Source organism: Lytechinus pictus, chromosome 11 (assembly GCF_037042905.1).
Source record: "Lytechinus pictus isolate F3 Inbred chromosome 11, Lp3.0, whole genome shotgun sequence".
In the NCBI taxonomy this organism is placed as follows: domain Eukaryota; kingdom Metazoa; phylum Echinodermata; class Echinoidea; order Temnopleuroida; family Toxopneustidae; genus Lytechinus; species Lytechinus pictus.
The window spans coordinates 28049917-28077357 of NC_087255.1; the positions used below are offsets into that span (position 1 = coordinate 28049917).

General features: G+C 37.2%; 1 protein-coding gene across 4 annotated transcripts in view; it reads right to left on the reverse strand.

Annotated features, from left to right (window-relative positions):
* Positions 1-4284: 4284 nt before the first annotated feature.
* LOC129272071 (solute carrier family 23 member 1-like) overlaps positions 4285-27441 on the reverse strand; it is a 34387-nt gene continuing 11230 nt past the window's right edge. For all 4 annotated transcript variants that reach the window (XM_064106259.1, XM_064106260.1, XM_064106258.1 and 1 more), the window contains exons 3-13: positions 21497-21654; positions 15588-15676; positions 13578-13630; positions 11939-12120; positions 11351-11471; positions 10293-10449; positions 9701-9954; positions 9027-9156; positions 7959-8102; positions 7123-7218; positions 4285-6169 (exon numbers count right to left, since the gene is read on the reverse strand). In XM_064106259.1, the coding sequence (XP_063962329.1) occupies positions 5883-6169; positions 7123-7218; positions 7959-8102; positions 9027-9156; positions 9701-9954; positions 10293-10449; positions 11351-11471; positions 11939-12120; positions 13578-13630; positions 15588-15676; positions 21497-21654 (1671 nt within the window). In that variant the 3' untranslated portion in view covers positions 4285-5882. The remainder of the gene's footprint in view (positions 6170-7122; positions 7219-7958; positions 8103-9026; positions 9157-9700; positions 9955-10292; positions 10450-11350; positions 11472-11938; positions 12121-13577; positions 13631-15587; positions 15677-21496; positions 21655-27441) is intronic.

Here is a 27441-nt window from a genome sequence, read left to right on the forward strand (position 1 = left end):
CATGTGTCCATCCAAAAATTTCAGGTGGACCCCCCCCCCACTCAATTTTTTGGCTTCCGCTTCCAATGCATCACATATCAGTCATAATAAGTTACCTTGAACGGACTCTTGTCGACGAAATGGGCTATATGAACTGATTAGATATCATGTTTTTCATCATTTAGATCTATACTTTATCGTTGATACGATTAAACTCAAACATTTTCTTGCCTAAATGATTTCAATTAGTGAATGATGAAAGGATTTATCTTGGAAAGTTCGTAAGTAAAACAGCGCTTCACATGCATACCAACGATTTTACCTCTTCCATTTGATTATTACCTCTGTCACTTTTATCTGTGCCGTTTTTACCTCTGCTATTACACCGAACCGTGTACAGTGAAACCCACTTCACTCATGGAAACGATTGCGTATGCAAGGGTGCATGGGTAATATGAAGGGTGTGTGGGCGAGAATTGGTGGTAATGAGGGTATGTGCGTGAGTGTTCAAGGTCGTAATGTTGGGCGTGTAAGGGTTGATGATAGTGAGGGGGAGTGTGTGCGTGTGGGTTCGGTTTGATTAGGGTGTGTTTATGTGAGGAGTGGTGATGGTGATCTGCAAGGGTGTGGGAAAGTGTTCGGAACGGATGAGGTGTGAGTTGGTGATGGTGAGATAGAATGTGTGCGTAAAGGATTCTGGACAGTGTGTGTAGCTTGTATAACCATGATAAAGGGTTGGTGATGGTTAGTGTGTGTGTGGAAGGGCGCATGCGTTCGAGGGTCGGTGATGACGAGGAAGGTGTGTGCGTGTTGTTTGGTGGTATAAAGGTATGGGGGTTAGTGATGGTGGGGGAGCTAGATGTCACGTGCTTGAATATAAAAAGCGGTGTTTGCGTCAGGGAATTGGTGACTACAAATATCTGTGTTCTCCTACGCGTGTCACTAGCGTACCTACGGGGGGGGCAGGGGGGGCACTCTGCCCCCCCTGACGAGTCACAACCAATGCAAAAGACGTATCTTTGCCCCACCTGACGGGCTTGAAAAACCTTTTTTGCCCCCCTCCCTGACGAGCTTGAAGACCTGTATTGCCCCTGACGAGCTTGAAGACCTTTTTTTTTTTTTTTTTTTTTTTTTTTTTGCTTGTCAATTTTTTTTCTGGTACGGAATCCTTTATTTGTGATCGAAGACCTTTTTTTTTTTTTTTTTTTTTTTTTTTTTGCTTGTCAAATTTGTTGGCGGACGGTTTCCCCCCCCCCCTGTGGAAAATCCTAGGTACGCCACTGACGCGTGTGCATCTGAGTATTGATTAACACACATATTCAGACACATACAAACACACCCACACACCATCATTCCCACACCCTCACTCTCACGACAACCGAAATTGAATATTTGAAAAATATATATATATACTTTAGTTACGAGTCCAATAACACTTAAAAACTTTTATCAGAAATCGTGCATGGAGAATGATGGACATCGATTAACATTACCGGACAACACTGCGAACGTCCGATGTTGCGATAAAGGGTTCGATAGTCGACAAAGTAGCAATGAAAACGTCGCGAAGAAAAAAAGTACAATGTATTTCTACGCGTCTCTAATGTTTTCCTCCAAGGTAAAAATTGCCTTTAGTCCGTTCGACCTCATCGAAAAAGATTCGACATTTTAGCTGGGCAAGATAATCGGAGTAAATCTACCTTACCTGGGGTGTTCGGCAATGTTCTGGCTTCCTATTGGATATCTAAACTTTTCTCGATAACTTTGGGGAACCAGAGCAATTTTGATCGAGGTAGACTAATGGCGAAAATTGAAGACTTTCCCCGGGATCTGCGGATGGCTTGCATAGCTTCAGCGACAAAGGAGAACAAATTCAGTATTGATCAAGATGACCAGTAAGCCAGGAAAAATACACCCTAATTCAAAGAGTTTTAGGCTCATGTGGCTTTCCATATCTAGATTAATTTTTAGCCATCTGCATTAATCGATCTCCATCATTATCCAATTATAGAAGCGGTGCATTCGTTCGGATCGTACCACGAATTACAAACAGAATGAAACTTATGAAGGTTAGTCAAGAAAAGCCTTTATTAATATAAATGAATACATTGTATTCAACGTGAAATGGGACATTGTAATATTAAATTATCGATTTCCACTTGATTATAGTAAGGATGATAATGGATTGTATCAAGGACATTTAAATATTATAAAAAAGTTATAGAAAGTTTTTTTTAAGTTATATACAAGAATAGTCATATTAAAAGTACAAAAATATAAAATGATTATAACAAGTTCTGGGGTACAATAGAACAGCTCTTCAATGTTTTGAGGTAAGTGTATTAAATATATATATATATATATGTATATATATATTGCTTGCTCGATATACTCTAGAAGGAATGATGTTTGAATGAGATATATGTAGCCATTTTTCATAAGTTAGGTTTGGTGGTCATTGATACAACTGTTGAAAGAATAGCATGAGGGTAATTCCAAACCCTTTGCACAGGCCCGGTTTTAAACAAAAAGTTTTTTGGGGGCTTCTGGGGGCTTGAGAAATTTTCGACGTTGGTTTATGCAATACAATTAGAATGGCCAAAAGTTTTTTTTTGGGGGGGGCTTCTGGGGGCTTGAGAAATTTTCGACGTTGGTTTATGCAATACAATTAAAATGGCCTATTGTGGATAGCCTTATATTGATCAAGCAGATAGTCCCCGCCACCCTCCCTCCTATATGAAAAAAAAACTATTTCTTATATCAGGCTAGGGAGTAAAGCGACCGAGCAGAAAAAATATAACATTGTCAAAATGCTTGAGTATTTTTCGTATATAGTGCATCAGGGCCTGATGGGTGAAATAGACGTAGATTAGGGCGTTAACGATAAGGGGGGGGGGGGGGTAGGACTAGTTATCGGGACATGGGTTGTTTGTGCTGTAACTCTCTCCGGACGTTTTTTTTTTAGATTTTGAACGTAAAAGGTGTAATAGAACATGACCGGAGATGGTGTTTTTATGTCGATGAACCCCTTAAAAATATTACGAGGGAATGTGGTGATAAAGGAGATTTTTTTAAAGGGAAATCTAGTATTTGGAGCACTTTATGAAATTCCAAATGAATGTACATCTACAACATCGTTAAATTACTGAATGGTATACTCAACATGCACAAAGGCTGCAAAAAATACGACCTATTGATCACTGTCCTGTATAACACGGAGTATTGTGGAGAATAGAGTCAAATCATTCTACATGTCGCTTCTATCCTGGGGCGGGGGCAGGGGGCTATCGATGAAAATATTGGAGAAACGGCAAACATATTAATCTGCCCTGCCCAATAAATTTTAAAAAATGAAACATCCATTGCTAAAATGTGTTTTAAAAAAAAACATCTGAAAGCGCTATAAAACTATCAAACTTGACATAAACATACAAACAAAATTGTATTTTTTTTCGGTGTACTTCACGTGCAAATTTCTGCATTGTAATTTGGCGAGCGAGCCGAAAATTTGGGACATTGTCTTTACCTCCTCTCGCCATCCGAAATGTGGATCGGGATTCCTAACTCTAACCTGTATGTTTAAAATAAGTTTAGTCTCAATCAGGCGAAGTATATAGTGACAGAGCAATTTTCTAAAAAAGAATATCCTAAAGAATGACAAAATATGACAAAACACGGAGATGTTTAGACTTAAAACTTCAATTTTATGATATTAGTATTGTTATATTTGTGATGGGTGAAGTATAATGGGAGGTTAATTTTTAAGAAAAGAGCTGCAAGGCAGTCTACTATATTGCATGAGATCATTGACTTCCTAAACTCGCATTAATGTATTCTGCATTTAGATGATATTTTGCGAGGGAGTGTTTAGCGACCGAGCCAGAAAATTTTCGAATTGGAATGGTAAAAACTTTAATTTTAGAGCACTTGACGACATGAACGAAATACTGCATTACATATAAACGCATATAGGGCCTGTTACAACCGATAATGTCGCAGCAATTGCGACATTATGCGTTGACTGTGACATTATGCGTTGGATGATTTTGGCATAATGTCACAGTCAACGCATAATGTCGTAGCTTAAATTACTAACGCATAACGTCGCAAGTCTTAACGTATAATGTCGCAGCGGTATTTTATTCAGGAATCGAGTTGCAGATAAGATATAAGATATGTTTTCACTCAGCAATTCATTCAAGCTCTGTCATGTGAAAGTTTTTGAAAGTGTGTTTGGTGGTACAGGCGCGAATGCAGGGGGGGGGCAGTATTGAATTCATTATGATGACGAGTGGTCACTTTAAAAAAAAATCATATTTTATCGTTGTTCATGACATTTTAAGAAAGAAATTATATTTCGTATTGTAACTCGGAATGTACCGTATGAACAATAATTTTAAAGCGATAGGTCCTATACGAATCTCCCGTGGGGGAGAGGGGAGCACGTGATAAATTAATAACAACTTGGTACGTAGCGGGAGGGGCAGAATTAGAGCCCCCGGAAAAAAAGTGAAGTCCTTCCTTTCTTACTGAAGAGTTTCACAAATTTCTCTAATATGTGCAAGAAATCTTTAGATTCGTTTAGACTTTAGATTCGTTTTTCACATTATCACATCCCCTCCTCATATAAAAATATCTGTGTATATTTCTTTTAAAACAATAAAATAAAATAACCGGGCATTACAATGTTTTACAAGCATTGACAACCTGTTTTCGTTTCTCTTCTAAATAACGAGAGCCCCCGAGCAGTGGCGGCACCAGGATTTCAAAACTGGTGGGTGGCAAAGGAAAAGGGATAGAGGGGACTAAAATTTATGTTAGTGTGAAGCGCGACTAGGGCGCTGGATCCAACTTTTTGGGTCCCTGCTGGAGTCCAGGGTCAGAGCACGCATGTTTCTAATACATTATATAAAGCGGGATTTCGCCAAAAGGGGGTGGGGCGCAGAATGTTTTCATTCCTGTTTCCCCGATGGGCCGCTAAAAGCCAATTTTTGCTGTTGGTTTATAGAGGGAGCAGGCCAACTAAAGACTGAAGTAACAAGTGCATTTAATTAGCTTTATTCTTACAAACAAGATAGGCTATCTCACATTGCCTACATAGATAATGAGAGCGAGCTCAACTTTTTGGATATTTGATGCATTTAGACCAAAGCAATTAACATTCTGAGCAGTTTTCGGCAGTTATAAGATATCTGAGCGCGAATCGCGCGCTAGATTTTTATATATTGATGGCACATTCCGAGTAACAATACGAAATATGATTTCTTTATTAAAATGTCATGAACATCAATGAAATGTAACTAAATTTGTATTCAATTTTCAGCTAGATGACTTTACTCTCCTGCAAAATAAGTTGAATTGCATGTATAGCGATATGCACAGATGAATCGTGATATGCGTATACTTGCGTTTCACTAGTCCACACATTACAATTTTTCAAAGCTCATCCCCTTCTCCTGACAATGAATTCGATACTGACTAACTGACCCCCTCCCCTGCCCCACCAAACACGCTCTTAAAAACTTTCAGATGACAGAGCTTGCACATCAGTGGAAACATATTTTATGTCTTATATTTAACTCGAGTCCTGAAGCGAACGCTGCTGCGACATTATGCGTTAAGACTTGTGACGTTATGCGTTAGTAGAAAAGCTACGACATTATGCGTTGACTGCGACACTATGCGTTGGACGCTCTTGGCATAATGTCGCAATCTGCGACATTATGCGTTGGTGCGACATTATCGGTTGTAAGAGGGCCTACATATATATCTACAATTTTTCTTTGTGGTCGAATAGTTTAAGGGGGGTGGGCTTGAGCGATATTTTTTTTTTTTGGGGGGGGGGGAACTGCGCCTGCGTTAAAGCATAGAATAAAATCCTTTAGCAATGTCACAAGCTCTTATTACTGTAGAATATCGGATCCCTTGGATCTTCCCTTCCAGAGTCTATACTTGGATGTGCACGTGCAGCCAAAACCAGAAAATGTCGGGCAAAAGGGAATCTTCGACGTCCATTCCAAGCGTCTGATGTACGACATTCCAAATGGTAAATCATAACTCTGATTGACAAGACGAGATACTTCAGCATTGAGCTCGTCATCGTCTTCAATGACTTCATCGTCGTCCTTATCGTCGCTGGAAGAACTATAAGTAGTTAGCATCCGTCCTATGCCACGCTCTTCAGGGGAACCTGTTGAGAGAGTAAATTATTGAATTGAATTATGGCATAGTAAAAATGGGTCTCAATAGATAAATCGGCTGTCACACTCACATCTGTAAATTTTAGCCAGTGTACTCACTAAGAATGTTTGGCGTCGTAAATGAAACACTGGTAGCGCCTTTTGGGATGTACCTTGCACCCTAAGTGCGAAAAGTGCAAAATTTCACCTTTTTATTAGCATTTGAACCAATAAATGCTTGTTGCACCTTAAAAGGAACAACCTTTAACCTTTTGAGCTTCATACTATGTGAAGTTAAGAATGTTTCAAATTTTGCACCTTAAATGCACGGTATATCTTAAAGCATCCTAATTGTAAATATCGCTAACTGCACACAGGTGTGCAAATGAGCATCAGCATTTGGGGATCAAATTTGAATCCCTGTCTATTAGTGTGTACCCCGACTTAATTTGGCAAGCTTTTTCTACTTTAACATTTACTTGTATTTATTGCAACCAGTATCAAGTATTCGATATCTAGACATCAAGAATTGATTTCCTGATGTCAAGAAAATAGCTTTGTGTTGTTTACGAATTACATTTTCTCGTATCAAGAATTGATTTTTTTAATTAATATTATAAAACATAATATAATAAAATGGTTTTCCAAACGTACAGAGCCCTACTTTACAAAGAGCAGTGATTGATTTAGTTAATCCTAACTATGGAAAGCCACGAATGCCAGCATCTGCAAAGTAAAATGCATGCTTGTTAAAAATGTTTCCTCAGTTAGGTGGATAGTTATACATTCATCGTTTTCTTGACAATTCAGTGCGTTCCTTTTTATTTAGAGGAGAACATCGTGCAATATGACAATGATGGATTTCATATGATTGAGGTTGATCAAATTCATTGCCACTCTTTGTACGATGGGGGCTTGATGTGACATCCCCTGTAAGTGGCCTACCCTTTCTATTTTGTATTACCTGGTATCGTGTTGTCAAGGATGAAACCAGTTAAGCCACCAATGAACATGCTAGTACCAAGAAGGACTAACAGTATCTGATCAACTGTACTTGAGCCTATGATACAATACACCATTGAAAAAAAGAAAAAATCAAAAAGTAGGTTAGCTACAGCGCACCGAAAAATCTTATAATACATTTGCTTTAACCATCGACACTAATACCCCAGGCACACCAACGAAACCGACTGCAAACCGACCGATGCTTTGTCACTATAACAGATAGTTCCTGTCGGTCTGGAGTCGTTTTTTAAATATTTTTTTCATTTGATTTCATTTATTTGACCATTTAAAATAAATATAGTGCATGAACATCATAAAATAAGTATCATACAAATCATCAATTGACAAACAAAATAACAATTTGAAAATGGCCAGGACCCAAAAGAAGCAAAACTGCTTATAAACTGGGCCCTACATAAATATACATGTAAAATTTTCATTAAGTTTTTAATTAAGTTATCCGAAAGAAACCTTAATGTTTGGCGCTCTGCTTCGCTCTCTCCCGTGCTTTGCCATGTTCGCTCGGAAAGCAGCCGACAGGGCCTCGACAAGAGGCTAGTGATTAAGAGGCACAGTGATTAATAGTTACAGCTTGAGAAAAGTCTGGTAGACTTCTGTCATTAACTACTGAACTTCTATTGAATTTACATTTAAGTTTAAAAGATGAATATCGATGATTATGTTGATAGGAACTGTCTGATATGGACATGAGAGAAGCCATGTCGGATTGGTATTGACTTGCCACTACATTTAACGTTAAACTTCTGAATTTCTAAGAGAAAGTTTTTAATTCACCTGTCTGGATAGCACCTGGATTTTTCGACATGTAGTCAGGAAGACTTGTTCCCAGCAGAAGAGAAAAGCCAACGATGAAAAGATTTCTTGGTGAGTTAATGTCCACATACTGAAGATTTGAAATACCCACTGATGTTACCATTCCTGTCAAAGGTAAAGGCAAAATATATAGGTTGATCTTTCCTCTTTAACCATGTTAACTGTTTTTTTTTTTATATCAAATGAATTTATATGGAATTATATGGAACGTCGTGAGATCTAATCCATATATGACAATGTATAACAGTATAAGTTGGCATTATTTAGATTAAATGCATTAAATGTGGATATGTATTCCTTTGATCATGTTTTGAAGATCTTTCAGAATAGTGCAATTAGGTTTCATCATGAAAAATATGATAGATCTTGCAATAGTTGCTTTAAATAGATGTACTTGTCGCCTATAATGATGTTTACCGTTTCAATAATACACCCTTCCCGTGAAATGCGTGAGGGAAGATCAGCGTTTGGACGCCACTCTCCATACACATGATCGACAAATCGCAGTGTCCAAAAATGAAAGGCAAGCATTTAGTACCTCCAGTTTTATACCTTGATAGTAAATATAGTCTAGTAAATAATGTTAAGTTAATACAAGGAATGTTGGAAAAGATGTGTTACGTTCAGTTTTGTTCTCTCTCTCTTTTTTATGGGCGTATGGGTTTTAAACAAGTTTAGGAAATTTTTACCAAAGAGACCCAGTAATTACATTTTCAATAAATCGAAGTATTTAAAGATTGTTGCACTATATCAGTATGAACAATCAGTTGCACAAATCAACCATACTATTTTTAAATATTTTTAAATTTTGTTTCACGGAGTTCAGGGCTCCGTAACACGAAGGTTTGCGATGGATTGCAAATATGAAAGAACCGAACTGATTGGTCCCTGGTCAGTATTTTAAACCAAATGCGCGTGTAACATTGATATTGATTGGTCAGTTCACTTAGCAATTGATCGCTAATTTTTGTGTTACTGAGCCCTGATTCGGCCTTGATCGATGTCAGTGAGATAGAAAGGAGTACTTACCGACTGTAACTGCAAGTATTCCACCGATGATTGGTGCAGGTATCGTAGCAAAGACAGCACCAAACTTAAGAAGCATCCCCATCAAAACAAGGTACACGGACATCACTTGGATGACCAAGAGACTGCTTACCTTAAAACGATTGAACAATGAAATTAATATCAGTATAGAAATAAGGGTTCGTCGTCATATTCATGGAACCAATTCATGTCAACGGAGTCTTGTTTGTGCCATCTCAGATCAGCATGATCTGATCAGGGAAAGGGGTTTAGTTTGAAGAGGTGCACAACATAGCAACAGGACATGGTTAGACCATAGACCTAGAAGGACCTAGAGTAACCCTTAGGAAAAATACACCGTTACACAAAGTTTATTCAGTCTGTGAAAATGTAATACACATTTATAAAAAGAGGTTTTGATTTAAGTGCGACAATACGATTCCACATCGTGTTCCACACTGTGAATGCGCTTTTGGACACTGACACCATTTCCAGCAGGGAATCTTGAAGACTCCACAATTCTGAATGGATGTATTATTATTTGTATTTGGATCATCTTTGATCGTCATCGCTTTCATCACATTCTGGTGTTATATCAAAAGTGCTGATGGATATTTCAATGGAGTTTCCGTTACAAAACAAAACAGCAATTAATCATCAAGAAAAAAAGAACTTACTTTTGTTAATCCGATCATGCCAACATTGCTTGAATAGGACGTGCTGCTTACACCCGACCCCCAGAGTCCCGCAAGAATACCTCCAAAACCCTCAATACCGATCCCTCTATTCAGTGCATGATCCGGTGGATTTGAAGCCCCTGAAAGCTTTGCGCATGCGTAATAATCCCCGATAGACTCGACGATGGACGCAATGGCGGCAGCGCACATCCCAAGAACACTTCCCGCTGTAACGGAGGGTGCTCCCCACTGGCCTGTTCGAGAGTAAAAAAAGTGTGAGATAAAATTATGATGGCAATGGTGATTGGTAGTGTATACATAACACATTGTTTTGTAGATGAACTTAATGCCATTATGGATTCCAAATTCAATAATCGACGAAAACATGAAGAAATGCAATTGACGTGTTTGTCGAGACTGATATCTGATACTTCTATCCGGTGCTTCAAGCTCTAGCAAATGAAGAAAACCAATTAACTAAGGAGGACGGTAATGTCAATAACATGAACACAATATGACTTAAATCTCCCGCCATTCCAAATCAAATGACCCAAAGGAAAGGTGGGGCTTTCAATTAAATCCATCTTCTCACCTGGGTAGGGGAAATAGAACCAAGGTGTATTTGCCACCCCTTCACTGTTTGCATCGGTACGAACTTGATAGTTTGGTGAACTAGGATCGTCTGGGAAAACATTAGTAATCGTCAGTATAAAACACAGAATCCATGAAAGAACTGCAGCGATGAAGATCTAAACACAAAATTTAACAATGTACGAAATTATTAAGTATCCGTTGTAATTCATTATCCGAAGCAACGATTGGCAAGGAAATGAATAGCTACTATGAAAACATATTGATCGACAACCCCATCTTCAGGAATGTCGGTATTATACGTAAATCAGAGACAGACATAAGTCACTAAGGATTGCCTAACGTATTTCAAATGAACAGTCAACGTCGGTTGTCAGACTTATTATTTATAATGTTATTGAACAACAATTACAATACTTTGTACAGCGATTCGGGAGCAAGTGAGTCATTGGCTGAGGAGAGAAAATTTTATTGAAGTTAGAAAAATCATGTAGTCGATGACTTCGCTCTTGAAACTGGACCATAAAAAGGATGCCATATCATAATGGTAACCGAAGACTACTTAGCTTACGTCAAATCAAATAAGGAGCTTTCGCTCAGCAACGCACAATGGATTCAAGACTACAGTAAATGTATTTAAAATGCCCGTCAAATTTCGTCGAAAATTGGTGAACCGGATCACCAGTTTTGTTTTAAGTTTCGAATGTGACGAAAAATTGAAAACATGTCATTTGTCCCAGACTGCTGCTTTGATTCATCAATTTTCGACAGACTTCTTGGTCTTGCTTTGTCATGAACGATATTCGACCATACATTCTCGACGTTGAAATCAGTAGTGCGCCGTGGTGCGAAAAGTACTTGATGATACAGTTACCACGAAAAACCCGACTCCACAAAACCTGATATGCTATGTCATTGGTGATGACGCAAAGCTTTTGTCGGTCTGGAGTCGGTTTTGCCACCAGGGAGGAGTTACTTATTCGTGACCCGTCCCATTGTTTGACCCTTTGATAACGTTGAAATATTTTTTCATTAAAATAAAAAGATTTTTGTACTCACTGGAAATAGCCGAAAGAGTGGATACCTAAAGACATGGCATCTCTTGCTCTTGCTGAATCCAACACAGGGTACATTAAATCGGTCAATGTATTGTGAACAGATAATGATGATCAACATCGTGCTGTGCAACAGAGAGGAAAGAATAATCTTTATGGGAATGATATCAATTAAAATTCAATAAAGGACGACAGGCTTAAGTAATGGATACAAAATGGGAAGCACTGTCTTTGCCACATTACCATTCATTAACATTCGAGTTGCCTAAGACGCTTAATTAGAGATCTGAGGATCGGGGGTTCGGTTCCCGGTACGGCACTCAGACATGCTCTTGAGCAGGCATTTTATCCACATTGCTGTTTGATCGAACATTAATCACGTAGGTCCATCCATGATCAAATAAATGAAAATGCCATATGGGTTATGAATACCAACGTGTGGACTTTTTATCTTTATAAAAAAATAATAACGTCCAAGCTATAACAGAACAGGACATCCTAACAGTCGTGTGTTAAGGTCTTAAAGTGTTAACTACTGCTATAGCGTAACTCGCTTTTAAGACCTTAACAGTCGTGTCTTAAGATTACTTACAATGAGGCGATTCCCCAGTGGACACTGCAGTTCTTCGTTGCTACTGGCGTAAGGGAGAGGCCAATGAGAGTAACAGTTGGTGTTATTGTTAGAGGTCCAATGAACTTCATCAGGAAACTGATGACGCCACTGAAACCCAATAATAGCTCAAAAAGTGAGGACACCAAGAGAGCCCCTTGAACCTATAAAAGGTTGAGGAAGAAATATCAAAAACAAGTTCCATTAGTGTTACCATGTTTTCGGCGTCACGAGCCAGTAGTTTTTTGTAGACATGGTGGTGATGGTGGAGCTATTCTTAAAGGTCAAGTCCACCTCAGATAGATGTAGATGTGAATAAATATAATAAAATCAAACTAGCATAACGCTGAAAATTTCATCAAAATCCGATGTAAAATAAGAAAGTTAAGACATTTGAAAGTTTCGCTTATTTTTTACATAACAGTGATATGCACAAATGCAGTGACATGCAAATGAGACGATCGATGATGTCCCTCACTCACTAAAAAAAACCTCACTTTTTCTTTTGTTTTCTATTGTTTGAATTATACAATATTTCATTTTTTTCAGATTTGACAGTAAGGACCAACTTGACTGAATCATATAGTATTAAACACTGCTCATTCCACATGTTCATGGAGGAATTAATTGTTCTTTCACTTGACAATGAGGAAAAAAATAGAATATTTCATATAATAAAATACAAAAGAAATAGTGAGTGGATGACGTCTTCCGTCTCCTTATTTGCATACCGACCATGATGTGCATATAACTGTTTTGTGAAATTAAGCGAAACTTTAAAGTGTCATAACTTTCTTATTTTACATCCGATTTTGATGAAATTTTTTTTTCAAATTTTATTCAAATCAACTTTTTCGTTGGGGTGGACTTGTCCTTAAGTTCGCTTAATATCATAAAACAATTAGTATGCACACGCTGGTTAGTGTGCTGGGGAAAACCGATGAAATAATCCACTCACTGTTTCTTCTTTTGCTTTTTTATTCATGGAAATTATGGAACACTGATGTTCTTGTTCCCCCTCATCATAATGTGAAACACGGTCTGATTTGATATTTCTCTTGTTACAAGCTTTCGCTTGAGTGATTCAATAAAGAGCTTCCCTTTTTCATATTTTTCAGATCTGCAAATATTAAAATATTACTCAAATACTAGATAAATAGTGTGTGGGATTATTGACTCTCTCATTTGCATATCACCAATGTTTTGCATATAGATATTTCATATAACTTTCTTATATTGATTTTGATATGATTTTCACCATTATGCTTGCTTGGTATATTTATGTTTTTAGTTCAATTCAACCTTTTTCGTGGGATAGGATTTGGATTTAGGATATCTGCTGGAATGAAAATGATGTAGGAATAGATTATTCTCGATTTAAAGAGGAATATTTCCATATTCTTAAAAATAAATTAAGAAGGCTGTACATGGCCTTGTTGACGATCAGTCATGTACTAAGTCTTTTGTCAGTTCTGTGTTATGCTATGACATACAACCTTTGGAAACGTGTTAGTTTAATTAAGTTGTAAAAATTGAAGCATTATCCTAAACCAAGTGAGTTTTTTTTATATTTCCTACTCATTTCCTTCATTCATTTGAGAAACAATTATATTTCCGTTACCTCTTGCATGCGACCGTAAAACTCCTCTTCTCGCTCAGTACTTGTTGAATTACCTGCATGAAGGAATCATAAGGGTACTTTTATTAGATCCTGACACGCCCGGCATGCCAGGTATAATTCATAATGCCGTACTTTCTGCTAGAACAAGGTCTCGTCCTTAAACTCAATTTACCCTTGTTACTTAAAAACAATTGAGCCGAATTCTCTTAACCAAAGATAACCTGTAACCAAATGCATGTTAACGAGAAAAAATATTAATCTACAAAGATTTTAATGTAAACTTCATTTGATGGGAATTAAAGGGATGGTCCAGGCTGAAAGTATTTAGAGCTTGATAAATAGAGTAGCATTCACTGAGCAAAAATGCCGAAAATTTCATCAAAATCGGATAACAAATAACAAAGTTATTGAATTTTAAAGTTAAGCAATATTTTGTGAAAAAAAATCGTCATGATTATTAATTAGCTGGGCTGATGATGTCACATTCCCACTTGTTCTTTTGTATTTTATTATATGAAATTAGGTTTATTCAATTTTTTTTCTCCAAGAACTAGAAAAATTGGATTGGCAACTGATTAAGTGCATTATATATTTTTGCTGCAACTTATTTCATCATAAGGGAGACATATTATTCACACAAATATGAAATAATGAAAAAATTGTGATTTTATGTAATAACATAAGAAAACTGAAAGTGGAGATGTGACATCATCAGCCCACCTAATGAATATTCATGACGACTGTTTTCACAAAATATTGCTAAACTTTAAACTTCAATAACTTTACTACTTGTTATCCGATTTTAATGAAATTTTCGGCATTTTGCCCAATGAATTCTACTCTATGTATTAAGATATAAATATTTTCAGCCTGGACCATCCTTTTAATATGATTGATAATCTTGTTAGCACTCCAAACGTGCAAATGGTAGCACAAATGCTTTTTGAAACAACCCCTTGTTTAAAATGTTTATTGACGACATATGCTTTCGTAAAAGTGCAATGGCGCAGTTTGGTTTAGCAAACATTTTGAATTAATATACGAAAATGATAAAAAAAAGCTATATGAATTTAGATAACATAGGCCTACCTACATATATGGAGGGAAAATGTATTTTTAAAATGTATATAAACCAACTTTTTTTATTACCATTAACCATTATTTCCATAGTTTTATGATTCAAATGATTACAGGAGTTTGTGTTTGTAGCTGGATTTTAAACTACACAAAAGTTATCGTGACATGGTTGTGTATTTATACATAACGACTACTATATGAATCAAGGTACTGTGTATTTTCACAAGAACATTATGTGCCCTGTAATTTGGGAAACGATTATTTAATTTTTCGATTGTTTGAAACAACATGATCAGAGAACTAAGCGAGTCAAGGGCATTTTAGGATGTTCTCATGCATTACCCTGTTCCGGAACTGAATGTATGGAGCATCATGCATCGCATTACAAGGTCAACGCCCCACCCGCCTCTGCCCACTCTTAACTCAATCTCTCTATTTTCTTTTACGATTCTCAATATGATTAGCAAAATGAATCTTTATTGATTGTATTTCCACTACCATCGGCATTATCATAATATGAAATCATAGTATGAAATGTTTTGTAAGTAATTTTCACTGATTAATTTGTTCACAACCAGTGACGTATAGAGGGTGGGGGCCATGGGGATGTCCACCCCCCCCCCCCAAGAAAAACATTACGACCAAGATTTCAACATTTAAAAAAGAAGAGAAAACTTTATGTCAAAATTCATTACAACATTGGATTTTTGTAATAAAAATGTCTAAATTTTGCTCCTTTGCTTCGCTCGCTCGCAACTTTTCAGAAATTTGGCCCGACATGCCTAATCCACCCCCTCAAACTTTTAGGTTCATTACGCGACTGATCACAACCATGAATCAGATGCAAGGATTTACAACATCTGTCATGAAAAAAAAACATCACTGACAAAACTTTTTCATCAAACGATTCCCAAAGACTCGGCCTTTTCTTACCGTCTTGAGCTGGACAAGCCTCTCGCACATTCATCATTGAGATTATAGGTATGACAAAAGCAAACGATGGTCCCTGTACTATTGGGAGCCTGCGTGTTGGAGAAAATATCAAGAAATATTTTTTAAAAAGACGTGGAGAGAAAAAGATGATTTCATCACAAACATATCTTTATCAATAGCATGGGACCAACGATATCATGGTGCACTTTGGGAGTTGAAAAGAGCATGATATTATAATAACACACAGAGATCGCGGCCCTATATAAATACAGCCTTTTCCCTCTTGAATTTGGAATACAATCGATATCTATATTTAGACGATGCTTAAATTGGATTCCATGACATTTGCTCCGGCAACAGCTGCTCCGCTACAAATTCCAAACACAAAAGCAATGACCAACTTCAACCCTGGATTTAACATTATACCCTATCCTAAACCTAACGCTTAACCTAGCATAAAACCCTATTGCAACCCTGACCCTATATCTTACACAAAATAAAGCCCGGAACAATGTCATCTTAAATTGTTTTCTTAATGCATGGGATACCAAAAATAATCCATTCGTAAGGGCAAAATGACCCTCATCTACGATTCGTGCACTATTTCATAAACCTGTGGAATATTTTTTTGTATCCCATTCTGAGCCATACAATTATTATCAATCATATAATTAATCAATCGTAACAAACAATAAGACATTAAACATGCTAAAGTCACCGTGTAAATTATGTGCAGGTATCGTACTTGATACAACAAATTCACTCGTCGATAAGAAAAATTTTTGTTTCGGGAAAAAAAACGCATACGGAAAAGAACAAATATTTTACAAAACCAGTTTTCTCTTCCCGATTGCATATTAGCAACATAGGGAATATTTGAAAGTATGTACACCTGTCACGAGTATCAGAAAGATTCACATTGGATTTAACAGACAAATATGAACGTGAGTCAAGAATCAAACAGCTAATTTAAATGGGGGATTTCAAAGAAATGCAAGCATGAACATCATAAGTCGCCTGACATGTCAAACCACGGTAAGCGATTTTTAGTTGCATGTTTACTGAATGTTAAGACTACCTGACGGTGTCAGGTCAAGTCCATCCCTAAATTTGTTTATTTATTAAATAGAGAAAAATCAAACAAGCATAACGCTGTAAATTTCATCAAAATGGGATAAGAAAGTTATAACATCTTAAAGTCTCGCTTATTTTTCACATAACAGTTAAATGCTCAATTCAGTGATATGCAAATGAGAGATTCGTTGATGTCCCTAACTCACTATTTCTTTTTTTTTCTTATTGTGTGAATTACACAATAGTTCAATTTTTTTTACAGATATGACAATAATGACCAATTTAATTGAGCCACAAAATGATAAAACAACGCCAATTCTATATGTTCAGGGAGGAATAAGACTTTGTTTCAGATGACAATGAAGAGAAAATTTAAATACTTCATGTTTCATTTAATCAAATACAAAAGAAATAGTGAGCGGTTAATGTCATCAGTCTCCTCATTTGCATACTGACCAGGATTTCCATTAACTGTTTGTTTCCATTAATTCCATTTCCATTAATTGTGAAATGAAGCAAAAGTTTCAAATGTCATATAAACTTTCATTTCATTTCTTAAATTTTTCATTAATTTTTTTGAATAAAGTTTCAGTGTTATGCTTGTTGGATTCTTTTCCTTTTATTCATATAAACTTTTTGTTGGGGTGGACTAAATCTGCAGTACTGTAGGCATTTTCGGGGTTTTGCTTTGGAAAGAAACCTTTTAAGGCTAAAAGATATTGTCTATTAATAAATATCGTCGAACTTATTGTTTTTTTGTCCAGAAAGTGCCGTGATATTACTTGTTCGAAGTAATACTAAACAGCTAAAGTAATCTTTCTTTCGAAACACGTGGCGTTCTTCGACAATCATTTAGGTTGAAAATACATGTATGTACACAAACTTTTAGTTCATTTATCACCGTTTCAAATGATACAAGAATAAAGTTATATAGTTTTCCTCTTAACTTTGACATTTCCATCACTATTTATAGGCTTTCTCGTGGAGATGTTACAGGTAAACACAAAATGCAGTTTTAATATTAATTGATATTGTCAACTTAAGAGTTAAACATCATACGTGCTTAATTGTTTTGGGTAAAAAGGTTTACGTTGACATTGTAGTTGATTGGACAGTCCCATAGGCTCAATACACCAACAAAGAAATGTTCTTTCCGATTAAGTCTATTTTCTTGATTCGTGTTCCTATGGGGTCCTAGAACAAATTCAGCTTGGTTGCCCGAACGGCAACTTTGGGCAATTTTGCTAATTTGCATAAATCCAAAATGGCCGTCAGATGCCATCTTGAAAACCTAACTTATGGACCCCTTGCCCCAGAATGATGAGGAATAACTCTTCTTAGGGGTGTGGGGGTGTGTAGAATCCATTTCTGCTATCTATTTTGCAATATAAGATCATCTTCAGGTCAAATAAAAATGTCCGCCAGATGATGCCATCTTGAAATATCAACTTTTGGACCCTTTACCCCAGAATCATGAATAATACATCTGTTCGTGAGTTATTTGATATGTTGATTCCATTTGTGATATTAATTTTGCAATATAGGATCATCTTCAGATCAAATCAAAGATGGCCGCTACACTCCATATTGAAAAAAAACTACTTCCCGAGACTTATGACACTGTAGGAGCTCATGGAAGGAGATTTAAAGAATAATTCATTTTTTTTAATCTTTCCATTTTTAGTTCGAGATCAAGTCAGGTCTAAAATAGTCAGATGGTTGATAGATGTCGCCATTAACCGCTCACCTTAGAATGATACCTTTCAAGCTTTGGGCTATGATCCATTTCGGGTGTTGTAATCAATATTATTTTGTATGTCCATCCATATTTTTGTAGTGAAAAGGCTTCAAAGTATTATTTGAATTGAAAAGTGATTTTCCGTATTTTTCAGAAAACTAATTAATTAATTACTTTATATCATTGGACTTTGACTTGGTCAACAGGAGTGGACTATTTAGCCTCCTGCCGAAGATAAGCTCTCCCCCAAGACTTTACATGGTCATATCATTCCATGAGGATATCCACAGCACAGTTTTCTACAAAGCTGGAACATATGGTGCCTTCCCTCAGTTCCTGTGAGCAATGGCGTGAAGCAAGGCTGCGCCTGTCCCTGACACTATTCATGCTCTTTGGGATCTTCTTCTCCATGCTTCTCCAGTATGCATTTGCCAATGCACATAATTCATTTATATCCGTACTAGATACTTGATACTTGATGCTTGATACGATAATTCCTCTTGCAGCTCCAAAAAGCTAAACTGGAATGAACTTTGCAATGTGTCGTGAAAGATTGGTGTCATGGTGAAGATCTCTATTTTACGATAAAAGGAGAGTGCGATGTGCAAGTAAAAACCTGGATACATCTTAAAGAACAAGAGATCCAGTTGGAGGCTGCAGATTTCTAATGATGGGAAGCGCAGCCTCTTTGAATGCTGGTAGGTATGTTTTTTATACAACTTCGCCAGGCAGGTGGTTCCATATTCGGATTGTCCTTGGGAAGAAGGAGTATTTGTAGAATCAATTGACGATTTTGGCACAGCAAATTTCAGTGTATGGTCCTTCCTTGAAAGATATGTTGCCGGAGTGACTATAGCTGGCATTGGCATGTTGACCAGTCTGTAGTGAATCTTGAAAAGAAGAGAGCATTGGTCCAGGAGTCGCCGATGATGTAGTGTGTCCCATGCGTGAGCAGACAACAGGTGTGACGATGACGTAGACCACCTGTAGTCATGGGCAACAAACCGAGCTGCTGTTCTTTGCACTTGCTCAAGGTTTCTGATGGCAGTCAAGGTGTAGGGATTCCATGCCTCTGAGGCGTATTCAAGCTGGGTCGAACCAGAGCTGATGGGAAACTCTTTAACGTCGTACGACTACGTGCCAAAAACAATGGCCAGGATGGTTCTCATTCGTGAGATGTTGCACGGCAACGACGTCGTCCTTGCCTCTCATGAAGTATCGGGGGTACAAGACCTAGTCAGCCGCCTGTCCTGTGCATGTAATAAGTTTGATCCCAAATCAGCCTGTAGAAGACAGAAATCCTGACTCTGTCTGTCCTCCAGACATGCCAGACATCTCTATCAACAAACTTACCCGTCTGAATGTCGTGGACTCATCACAGTAAAAACGCTGTTTAAGATTTTATACAACGCTGTTTACTATATGAACCTTACAGTATTTGTTTTAACCGTTTAAACAATCATGTTTTATTTATTGAAGATTAGATATTGAAAATCAAACTTTGTTGCTTAAGTTTTAAACACTTGTTTAAACTGTTTAAACAATTACTGTAAGGTTCATATAGTAAACAGCGTTGTATAATTTTTTTACTGTTTACCTTAGATCGACTATCAATCTCTATCTCCCTTTCACTGGACAAGGAGATAAGCATCAGGATAGTAAAAATATGCCATAGTCATGGCCAAGCTCCTGTACGGAAGTAAGTCCTGGACAACGTACGCATGTAAAGAAAAGTGGCTAAACACTGAGCTTCCATATGCATGTCGGCTGCTTTGGACGTATCCTGCACTGAACCTGTCCCAGCGCCACCCTCCTTCATCTGTACAAATTGCTCTAGAGACTAGCTGCCTGCCACTATAGAAAATGTAAGACCTAACGCTACACCATTGTCTTTCGAGACCAACGGATGCCTATACCTATTATTGGACACTTTGATTTAGGAAAAATATGGAGGAAACACTTTTTAATTCAAATAATACTCCAAAGCCTCTTCAGTGCAAAAGTATGGATGGACATTTAAAAGAAAATGATAAAAAACATGCAATTGGATCATAGCCTAAACCCTAAAATGATCCATTCTAAGATGAGCGGTTAATGACGAAATCTGGCAACCTCCTTACCATCGATCTGACTTCACCTCAACCTTAAAAATTGAGAATTAATGAAATAAATGAGTATGCTTACTGAAATCCCCTTACATTAGCTCCTACACATAAGCCTCGGAAAGTAATTTTTTCAAGATGGCGTTTGGCGGCCATTTTGGATTTGATCTGAAGATGATCCTATATTGCAAAATTACAACAGAAATTTAATCAACATACCAAATAACTCACGAAGAGAGGTATTATTCATCATTTTGGTTTCAAAAGTTAATATTTTAAGATGGCGTCATCTGGCAGCTATCTTGGATTTGACCTGAAGATCACCTTATATTACAAATTTGATATAGCAGAAATGGATTTTACACACCCCAAACCCCTTAAAAGAGTTATTCCTCATCATTCTGCGACAAGGGGTACAAAAATTAGGTTTTCAAGATGACATCTGGCGACCATTTTGGATTTATGCAAATTAGTAAAATTGTGCAAAAGTTGCCGTTCGGCAACTAAGCTATTTGTTCTAGGACCCCATTGAAACATGAATTAAGAAAAAAAAATCATCGGAAAGGATATTTCTAGGTCCGGATGTCAAATCGACAATTACGCGAACGCGTCAAAGAATCAAACTTATCACGTTTTGGACGAATTCGTCATTCATGTCATTTGGAATTCCCTGAATATGCTGAAGGCAGTAATATTGTAAACGTTTTCTACAGAAAGGAAATAGGGAAGAAGACCTGGTTTTTTCTGCATGCCAAAATTAATGATATTGATATACCTCAAACTGGTATCCTTGCTAAAGTGATATTTTGGGAGTATGAACGCATTGCTTAACAATGGCGTAAGGGGGCGTATGGGCACTGGACACCCAAAAACTATTTTCAGAATATTATCTCAAAGTATGTCACAAAGTTAGATTTTAATGTAAAAAATGTCAAAAATTCCCAATACGCCATGTTTGCCCCCTCAAAATGTTTGGCCCATTACTTGTTGCTTACCGTATACCAAAGGTAGTCATGATGAATGTTTGTATCCCAGATAGAAAGCATACTGTTGCTAGGAGCTTGGAGAGGAGCATGATGTTCCCGTCCATGCACAGAGCCGGTCCAACTACAAATGGTACGGTGAGACATCCACCGAACATTGATATAAAATGCTAAGGATATCACAAAAAAAATAATGGGTTGTTTTGTTAAGTTCATAAATTTGCATTTTTTACCAACAAAAAATAAAGGAACAAAGGCTTATACGAGTGATACATTCATAAGATAAATGGAAAAAGATAGAAAAGAGACATACCAGGAGCTCTCCAATATTTTTTCTTTATGTGATCCAAGAATTTTGAATAAAATTTATCCATATTTCTATAAGGAATATATTCTCAGTCATCAATCAGAATAATCGGAGAACTATGTGGAACTTTTATAGACAGCATTAAAATGAAAAACTTAAGTAGTGGTCACACCGCAAGAACGTTGCTGGAGCGGTCCTGGAGCGGTGAAAACAAAAATCATCACCGCTCGTTACCGTTCACCACCGTTTAACAGAAGTTGGCCACCGTTAAGGCAACGCCGTATACGTTCGGCCACCGCTGATGGTCCCTCCTACCGCTCCGAAATATTTGAGCTGCGCAAAAAATTGCGAGCGGTGAGGAGCGGGCAATTTTCCGCTCCGGCAAAGTTCACCACCGCTCCAACAACGCTCAGTCAAAGTTTGGCACCGCCAGACGCAAGTTCCCGGACGCTTGGGTCCGCTAGGCCAACGCAGAATTCTTGAATGCTGTACCACCGCTGCGGTGATAAAACCTTGCACAAACTTTGTTGGAGCAGTTGTAAGAGTTTCATGAGCGGACACGGGATTGTTGGAACGGTGTTGGGCGTTGAAGCATCGATCCATTGCAATAATGAACTTTGGTTTGGCGTTGGTATGGAGGTGTCACCGCTAAACCAACGCTCGCTACCGTTAAACCAACGCCGGCTTCAACGGTGCACTGCTAAGGCAACGCATGTGTTTTCGATTTTTTTTTCAAATTTTGCGTGCGGTGACGAGCGTTGTCGAAATTCGACCCCTCTCCTTACCGTTCAAGGAACGCTCCAACAAAGTTCGGGCGGTGTGACCATGGCTTTAACCCTTATTGTATCAGTAAGACAATTACCCTTGGCCAGGTATATTACATGGGTACTTAATATGCATGAGTGAACATACCACTATTCGTGCAATTGGAACGGCACATAGATCACTATGACGAGCTTTGGCAGCTTAGGGGTTATCTATATTTGGAGTGGAGTGTCGGTTTCGGGATATTCATTAGAAAACAAAAAGAACCATCATATTTTAGCAAGCATAAGCCAAATATAACTCATTGACATTATCCCCATATGTTTTAGTGCTTTTTTGGGGACTGGGGTTTCCTTTTCTAGTAAATTGTGCACTTTGAGTTCGAACTTTAAGACAGTTAATAGTGTACAACGCCTTCTTAGCTTGTTGTACGCTAGCAAATAATAATAATATTAAATATATGTGATTTTAATGCGCCAAATCCACTCGGCAGAGTGCCCAAGGCTCAGTGAAAGAAAGAAAAAGTACAAATATGATAGTAATTGATTCAGGAACAATTAAGAGTAGGAAGCATTGAATAGACGAGTCTTATTAACGTTTAGATGTGTCAATCGAAGTGCATTCACGAATTGCCAGGGGAAGATCATTCCATAGAACAGGGCCAGCGTGAGCAAAAGCCCGAACCCCCATGTCTTAATGAATTTGGGAATAACTAGGGAAAACATGGAAAATGAGAGGCTGAATGTCAAACATTCGTGCCGTTGCACACGTACCGTCCATAGTGTACCGTTGAACGGGTCAGGAAAGGGTGACGTTTTTACTTGATTTGATTTATTTATTTACCAACAATGTTCACATGTTTAAAGGTTATGAAACAAATTACATAACAGTTACACATGTATTAATAAATTTAAAAAAAAACATGGTTAATGGGACAAGAAAATAGCACAAGTGCTAGTCGAGCCTGGCCCCACAAATATTACAAAATACACATTTAAGAGGAAAACAAAACATGAAACTGCAATATAATCATTGTAAAGGGTTATCATTAACATTATTAAAAAAGTATGTTAGTTGTAATAATTATATACTGTAGAATTACACGTTGGCGGTGTGAATTTACGATAGCAAATAACTTTTTAGAGGATTCCTAAAACCTTTTCTTGATTTCTTCAATTTTATTTTAAGTGTTACTTTATTCCAGGGGCCCGTTGCATAAAACTTTTGCCATAAAAAAAACTCTGGCAAACAAAATTATGCCATTGAAACTTATACATTAAAACAGTTTTTTTTATGGCAAAAGTTTTATGCAACTGGTCCCTGAAATCGCTACCTACATGTAGAAAGGAAAGCGACAATTTTTAGTCGTGAAATATTTACTTGTTGGCCTTTCTTCTGTCTAGTAGGATAATTGTGCTCAATTATTTTGGTTGCAATAATGTGCTAATGAGTGAGATAGGTTATTATTACGCAGGTCATCTAAATGTACTGTACTAATAGATTATGCAAATCAAAATCATGAAGAATCTATAAATCATTAAATAAAGGGCGAGCATGAGCTTGCCAGTGACTAAGGGTAGTGAAGAAGTGATTGGATTGCGTCAGTGGCGTAACTTCGGGGGGCACGTGCCCCCCCCCCCCCCCCCCCCCCGCCCATCGACTGGCCCCAAAAAACGGGAGAAAAGAGAGAGAGAGAAAAAGAAGCGTAGTGGAGAAGAAGAAATGATTGTATATTATGTATTATATTCTATATATTATATTACATAAGATTTTTTTTTTCATAACTTTATGAAATATAATTTCCTAAGGGCCTATGTGTTTATCATTCCTGGTGCTTGCATTATCTGTTAAATGAGATATAATTCCGTGCTTAAACATCCCGTTTTTAAGTCAATATACACAAAATATATTTCCTCGCACTTCGATATATAATTGTTTTATGTAGTGACATTTGCTTCTTTTTCATGACTACTTAAGTGATTTGCCCCTTTTAAGGTCTGAATATAAAACATTCCCGTCCGTGCTTTCGTACGCACTAGTGAATAGGTGAGATATGTCTGCTCTTTAGGAATTCCTTATAACAGTCCTTAAAATGTAATTTTTTCTGGTCTAAATGTAAAAAAAAATAGCTCGGTCTTCGCGCTCGCAATATTTGATAAGTAAATACGTATCATGTTCATATGACTACAAAAAGGGCTGCATGTGTGTAAGTGTAATTAACAAAATCAGCAAGCGCTCGGCGCTCGCATTACATGACTATGGTGAGATATGTATGCTCTTATGAATTCCTATAAAAATAATCCTTAAAATGTCCTTAGTTGGGGTCAATACATTTTTAGCTCGCGCTTCGTTTGTTTAGTGAGACAGGTGCGTATCATGATTTAAGAAAATTGCTTATAATGTCCCTTTTTTAGGTCTGAATATCATTTTTTTCAGCTTGCGCTTCGCGCTAGCATTAGTTAATCAGTGATATATACTTATCCATTTAATGGCACAATCTTTAAAATATCTTTATTGGGTCAGTATATACCTGGCAATTGTGCGCGCTTCGCGCGCCCACTAAGTGACTCAAATTTCTTGCTGCTCCCCCCATGTCTTGACCCACAGTACGCCTCTGGACTGCGTAGTTTATTCAACGCAATAACGAAACTTGGATTGAGAAGTTTTCTGAAAGAAGGCTCAATGAATCGTATCGCATGACATTCAAACCAGTTGTATGAAAAAATGTTAATTTACGATTATGATAATCATATACAATAGGATTTAGTAATGTTCACATTATACTTGACATTTTTTGTGGGACACACTGTACTGTACAATGCTTGATGTGGTCGTCCTCTTTAAACACCGGCGCAGTAGTTTTAACAGTACTGTTGTCGAAAAGAGCTCAGAAACAAATGATTATTGTTGTGGCCATATGCTCATTATTGACAACACTCCAAATCTGAAGAACAGAAAATGGTTGTAAACAAAAGTCCTAGACCTTTGTGAAAACCAATTCAGTTAAATCTACTCTTTATAAATATTAGCAGTACAATGTACCACAAATTCAAAAGTTCATAGCGAAATATATTATATCATCATCATTGGTGTCTGAGTTTACAATCAAAGCAAAGAGTCGTTTTAATTGTTCAGTTTTCTCTAGACTGAGATTTGCGATTAAGTAATTGCAGTAAACCTGGTATAAGCAACATGAGCAAGGCATATATGATATTCCAACAAGTAAAGTTCAAGAAGCAATTAAGCTAATCTCTTGTCACAGGCACACTGGTCTCATTTTAGAGCAATATCGAGTAATGTGTACTGACAAAATTTTAGGCCTATCCATGGTATTTTTTGTTTTAAAATAATCCCATAAAATTTAGAAATGACCGGGCCGTCAGAAAAGCAAATTTTGAATGGTCATCTGAAATGAAAACGTGTACATTCATTCACTAGACACTTTAGGTAATATATTTTTGGTTAATGGTTAAAAGTTGTTTTACAATGATACACCAGAAACCTATTTCCGACTCAACTATTTCGGAACCGTCTGTAAAAAAAGATGTGAAGATGATTATATTTCACTTTGTCTGTTTATACTTATATGAACCTCTCTCTTGCAGTGGTTGAATATTTTACTTACACGATAATATATTTGGTGTAGCAGCTATAGGTTCCGTCGGCTATTGGAACAATATCCCTTTTCAGGTCTAATTGATAAAACCCATAGATCTGTGTGCACGCATTTTATGTATACTTCAATATTCATTCTATAAAAAACTACTTAAAATACCCTTTTCATATTAGTATATAAAAAATCGACTCGCGCTTCGCGCGCGCCTTGATAGTTAAGAATATTCATTAAGACGCACATCCTGTTCACGGTTACAAAAGGTGTTTAAAATGCTCCGTTTTCAGGCATGAATATTTATTAAAAGATCGCACTCTCGTTAGGCCAATTAACTAATGAGATACATATCTTTTCATGAATTCCTACGAATAATCGTAGATCGGAAAATTAAATAATTTCAGATAGCATGCACTTCGAGCTCGCATCATCGAAAAGATGCGATCTATTTCTTGTGAAATTTCCCCCTTTTCAGATCGGAATATCAAAATTTCTCAGCTCGTGCTCGCATAATCTATCTAGGAAAACACGGAGGGAAATGTAGATAAAGTTATTTTTCACCCCTCCCTATTGGCGATTGTATGAAAACATCAAATAATTTTAATTTCATTAACAGAAAAGGGAAGGTGGGAGCACGACCTCATGAGCCCATCTATATATTATGACGGCGTACGTATAACTCTTTTCACAATGTTAAATAAAAAAATCAATAAGTTTGTTATTATCAGATTATGCCATTTCTTATGACTCTGCGTTCTGCGCCGTGAATTTTTTTTTACTTCATTAGTTTATATACATTTAACTATTTTCAGCCCGGAGTACCCCTTTAATAAATATATATGATCGGTGCCAAGTGGTTACAGCATTGGTAATGGTTTAACAGCATTTAAAAAACGTATAACCTCCGAGGGCGACGTGGCCCTGGGAAGCGGGGGTGTTACATGTATTATTTTCCTCAGACAGCACGGGCAGCACTTCTGGAATTCTGGTAGGTGTGGAAAATTGATAAATGTAACAAAAATGGGGGCTTGTCAAATTCGTCAAGAGCAAAATGACCTTCATTTTTCAATGCACATTTTTTATACTTTTTTTTTTTTGCTTGTCAAATTTACAGCAGCACCCCCGTAACAAATTGTTCCTAGGGGCCCTGGCCCAGTAGTACATGTTTTCAAAACATTGAAGACACATCTTTGTAGGGAAGCCTTTAAGTAGATCAACATTTTTATTAAGTAGTATAAGCAATGGAATAACCAAAGCGCAGTAGAGTATATAAGT